General features: G+C 53.0%; 3 protein-coding genes across 3 annotated transcripts; 1 reads left to right on the forward strand and 2 right to left on the reverse strand.

Moving 5' to 3' along the window:
• Positions 1-28: 28 nt before the first annotated feature.
• Positions 29-2,104, reverse strand: PHYSODRAFT_342632 (hypothetical protein; the record flags this gene model as incomplete). The annotated part of the gene is made up of 2 exons (XM_009541110.1): positions 29-1,397; positions 1,964-2,104. Coding segments are annotated over 2 exons (1,510 nt in total), but the record flags the coding sequence as incomplete, so codon positions are not given.
• Positions 2,105-3,025: 921 nt separating this feature from the next.
• PHYSODRAFT_342633 (hypothetical protein) lies at positions 3,026-3,707 on the forward strand (the record flags this gene model as incomplete). The annotated part of the gene is made up of 2 exons (XM_009541111.1): positions 3,026-3,490; positions 3,525-3,707. The coding sequence occupies 2 exons, from the start codon at positions 3,026-3,028 to the stop codon at positions 3,705-3,707; spliced, it is 648 nt and encodes a 215-aa protein (XP_009539406.1).
• A 318-nt stretch (positions 3,708-4,025) lies between these two features.
• On the reverse strand, positions 4,026-4,883 carry PHYSODRAFT_342634 (hypothetical protein; the record flags this gene model as incomplete). The annotated part of the gene is made up of 1 exon (XM_009541112.1): positions 4,026-4,883. One exon carries the CDS (start codon positions 4,881-4,883, stop codon positions 4,026-4,028), a length of 858 nt encoding a protein of 285 aa, XP_009539407.1.
• Between the last annotated feature and the right edge of the window lie 39 nt (positions 4,884-4,922).

Here is a 4,922-nt window from a genome sequence, read left to right on the forward strand (position 1 = left end):
GGATCCCCAGTGCTGTACCACATCGGACGCCCCATGCGGCACAACGCGTGCCAAGCTTGACTCGCATCCCCGGTAACGATTCTCTTGTACATAGCTATCTTAGCACGTTCTTGCTGTTTCTTCTTCTCTTCGTCGTTTTCAGCTCCCACCGCAACCTGAGTTTCCTCTTCCATTTCTTCATCTTCTGCTCCCACATCTAGTATTTCCTCTTTCATTTCTTCATCTACATCTTGGATGTCCTCTTTCATTTCTTCATCTTCGCCGGCTTGTTTTTCTTCACAGTATTGATCCCAGTGTGCGTCCATTGTCTCAGCTAACACAACTGGCGCAAACGATGCCAACTCTCCATCGAAAAGCCGAGATGATGGGTCCAACAACAGCGGAGGCGCCAGGTCCGAGATCCTGGAGTTCGTATCAATCAGCACGCCGAAAATGCATCCACGATGGCCGATATCTTTGTTCACGGATCTGAGAGCATTTCGCAACATTCGGAAGTCATTCTTCTTGCCTCCCTTCTCAGCCAGCAGACTTCTCGCTTCATCGATCACCAGAACCACGATTCTGCCATTTGGATTCTTCTCGGTGGAGGTATCCCCCTCCAGCGTATCTGTTTCATCCGAAAGTTTCGCCTTTACAGAGGTGTCCGCTGCCTTTTCGGTAAACAGCTTCAGCCATTCCTTCTGAACGTCCGCCCAATGCTTGTTCGCGTAGACGTAAATTGTCTTCAATCGACTGGCGATGTCTTCCACTTCGGAGCCTTCTTGAAACAGCCAACCACGAAGCTCGCTCGTAGCCTTGGGAAACCCCGTCGACTCGTGCACACGAGCACACATGTACAGGACTTTCATGTTCAAGGCGCTCTTTTGAGCCTCAATCGCGAGTTCACGCACCATCCGACTCTTGCCGAAGCCAGAACTCTGCACGACCGCCACACATGGCGCCTTGTACTTTGTGGGGGTGTAGGCCTTCCAGCAGTCCCGCAGATACTGTGCGAGGTCGAGGTGGGCTTCGCCGAGGTACCGGCCCTTGGTGAACGCCTCCGCGATTCGCTCCGTTTCATTTTCATCCAACTTGGGCGTGCCGGAGCGGGCTTCAGGGACAAACTTTGCCAGGAGGTCTTTCACCGTCTTGGCCGCAATAGTTTGTGCAAGAGGTCGAGACACGCGTGTATGCCCGTATGCTCTTCTGATCTTCACCTGTATCAATTCATGTATCCGGATCTGGGAGGCCTCGAGTTGGAGTGTGGCTTCGTTGGGATAGTTGTCCAGCATCCACGTAACGAAAAGATTTTTCTTCGGCGATGCGTCTGCTCCAAGCTTCCCGCTCATCTGAGCAAAGACACTGTCGTCCACGAACGCGGCCAAAGCCTGGGGATCCAACTGGCTGGACATGTCCATCTGCAGCAGCACAGCAGTGGCGCTACAGGACAAGGCTTGGAGGGGAAATGTGGAAATGGCCGGTTGGATTTTTCTTCCCTCAGTTTTGTACCAGAAACACGGTACCGCATCTACGTGATATACAGTGCGCGCCGAAATCATAACCGCACCCCAAAAATTATTTTTTTAAACCAATGATTGTGCTTTCGGCGCCAAACCGCTGCTTATGATTCGTCTAAAATCGATAGAAAACAGATGCAACAATCAGAATCGAAAAAGCTGTAACCGTTTTTTTGCAATGGACGAAAAACCGACTTTGGGTCGGGTCAAAATTATAGCCGCACCCGGTAAGCTATCGGTAAGATTGGTAACAAACTCGTGGAGAGCTGTTTCAAGCGTAATAAATGAACTAACTCCATTGAACAGCTCGAATAACGCCTACCGGTACAGTAAAGTGCGTCGATAAGGAACGCCTGGTATACATTGAAAGAAAAAGGTATATTGATAATTAAAGGTTTGACTCGTCACATGCAGACAGCAAATGCACTGATTTACTGCACTATGTAGTTCATGTCGGACTTCGCGACCAGAGTCTCGGTTTGAGCCCACGCAGCCAACTCAGCATAGGTAGCACCCGGTAGATCACGACGGCGATGACAGATTAGCAGCGACTGAAGCTTGGTCAGACGTAGCCACCTCTGGAACGGTCTGGAAGTGGCGGTCACCATGGGAGTTGTGAGCAGCAGAGCGAAAGTTGGTTAATGAGGCATGCAGACATGTACCTGGCGCGATTCCCGCGCTCACAGCGATCCTCATGCTCATGATTCCCTCTCGCGACCTTTAGGTTCCATTTCCCCCGACTTGGGAGCCGCTCCATCCAGCCGCTCTTGAGGCTCGGTTTCGGAACTGTGATTGGCGGAATGTTAAATGGGACCGAATGATTGGTAGAATCATATAACTAATTCAGTACAATTGGCACACAATGGGTACAAGCGAGGATTCATGTCTTGTCGTAGAATATAAAATGTCGCCCGTTCCTTATCGACGCACTTCACTGTAGTAAGCTGCTCAAATAAGGTTAAGCTGACGCGGTTGATAAGATTCAATGGAGACACGCACTATCTTGAATTTGTATAGAAGAGTGGTGTTTGACAGTGTGGAGAGGTCTATACTCGAAGTTGAGGCTGTCAGCTGACTAGTGTCTTCATTGGCGTGGTAGCGATGCTGGGCTTGCTCAGTTCAGCAACATGTACCAGAAAACTCGATCGATTTTTTTCCGGGTCAATACAAATCCTTTATACTTGATGTTTGTATTGGAAAGCACCGCCAAACCCAGTCACAAATTTCAATCAAGTCTAGTCCCGTACAGTGCGTAGTTTGGTAAATACATGGCTACGTATCAAAAGTAGAGTATTTCTTCCTGAAAATAATGCCCGAGTTGCTTCCAGAATCCTCCTAGTGTTGTCTCGGAAGTCCGGCCAATTTGCCACCAAGTGTTTAGTGCGCTTTATGGTATTAATAAATGTGCGAACAATAACTTCGGCGATGCGGTACATACCATAGGTAAGATACGACCACACGGGCCGCATCGGCCCCAGCCGGGCGGCGTCCTGCGCGCCGGCAAGAAGATCGTCACGCGCGAAGGACGCATGGAGCCCGTGCCGCCGCGCGCGCTCGAGACGAGCGAGATCCCGGGCATCGTGGCGGACCACCGCACGGCCGCGGAGAACGCCCTCAAAGCGGGCTTCGACGGCGTCGAGCTGCACGCCGCCAACGGCTACTTGCTGGAGCAGTTCCTGCACGACGGCATCAACGACCGCGCCGACCAGTACGGCGGCAGCGTCGAGAACCGCGCGCGCTTCCTGTTCGAGGCACTGGAGGCCATCCTCGAGAGTCTGGACTCGTCCAAGGTGGGCATCCGACTGTCCCCGTTCGGCGGCAGCTTCGGCGACAAGGACTCGGACCCCGTCGCCACCTACACGTACGTGCTGAACAGGCTCAACAACTACGACCTGGCCTACGCGCACCTGATCGAGCCGCGTGGCTACCACGTGCGCAACCCGCTGGCACCCGAGAAGGGCTCGGCGCGGCAGTTCCGCGAGACGTACAAGGGCGTGCTCCTCGCCGCGTCGGGCTTCGACCGTGCAGATCGTGGAGGAGGGCGCGGCCGACGCCGTGGCCATCGGCCGCCACTTCATCTCGAACCCGGACCTGGTGCGGCGCTTCCAACTCAACAAGCCCGTGAACGACTACGACACGGACACGTTCTACCTCGGCGACGCGCGCGGGTACACGGACTATAATACCCGTTCCTGCAGGACGAGTAGGTAGAGCAGTAAAGACGACGTAGACAGCAAAAGACGTGCTACTTCCGTAAGACTGCAAGGTGAAGCGTACTGGAGGTGGCTGCGTACTCTCAAGTAAAACAAATTGTTGGTAGTTAAAACTACCGGTAGTTGCTGCAGGCACCAGGCACGTACTGTTACTGCCTCCGTGTGGGCTTGGGCGTCTTGTTGGATCACTTGGCGCGTTTAGTGGGACGGCTTCTTCACCCTCTTGGTTTTCACGTGCTCGTTTCTTGGATGTTTCCGTCTCGCCACCTTGATCGCCTAGTGGCCCTCACCACTGCCACCAACGTCACTCTCAGCGTCACTCTTCTTCCTTGTCACCCGGCGCGTACGCTAGTGCTTTACGGGCGTTCTGCAACAACTTGTCGCGCGTCGCGGTAAGCGACAACTTTGCATACGAACTAACGTTCTTGTTTCGTTTTTCATCTTCATCGCGATAGTCCAGGTCGCCCTCCACAAGCCCCAGCGGGTCATACTGAGACTCCACCATGTTTGATAGAATGGAAGCCACGTCCTCGCTCAGGAACGGGTAGGTGACCCTGTTGAGCAAACGGAGGCAGATCGTGAAAACAGGATCCTCCTCCGAGACACTCGACACACTTGAGACGCCAGGATTGCTCTCGATCTTCGCCCGCTTCTTCGCCTGACTCTCCTCCTTCACCTCAGAGGCGTTGCCTTTCTTCTTGGGCTTAAGATTGTCTTTCATTGTCGTGGCATAGATGAACTTGCCGTCACGCGTTCTACCGCGCACATTCATGTAGATGCGAATGGTATCACGGACATCCGTGGAGCTCAGCGGGTTCGGATCCCTACCAATTGCACCGGTAGATTTCCCCGCTGACGAGTTCCCATCACTGTTCTTTCCGAACACAAACCAGGGGCATAGTTTCTCCGTCGCTGCCCTGGAAAACCCACCATCGACTGGGGAACGATTCTTCACTTGAATCAACATCATCAACACTTCCTGCTCCTCTTGTTCACCCCTCGTTGTCTCCCCACCGACTGGCCTGCTGGTGGATCTCTTCTTAAACATCGGGATCAACAAATCGGCTCCATACTGGTTACGGGGGAAAATACCTGCAGCTTGACGCCCCAGCAAAAACCAAAGCGTGTCCTCATTCGGCTCAAGCTGCAACTGCACAAAGTGGGTGAACCCCATGTACCAACCATCCCACTTCGAGCACCACTTGTGAATTCT

Source organism: Phytophthora sojae (assembly GCF_000149755.1).
Source record: "Phytophthora sojae unplaced genomic scaffold PHYSOscaffold_18, whole genome shotgun sequence".
In the NCBI taxonomy this organism is placed as follows: domain Eukaryota; phylum Oomycota; class Peronosporomycetes; order Peronosporales; family Peronosporaceae; genus Phytophthora; species Phytophthora sojae.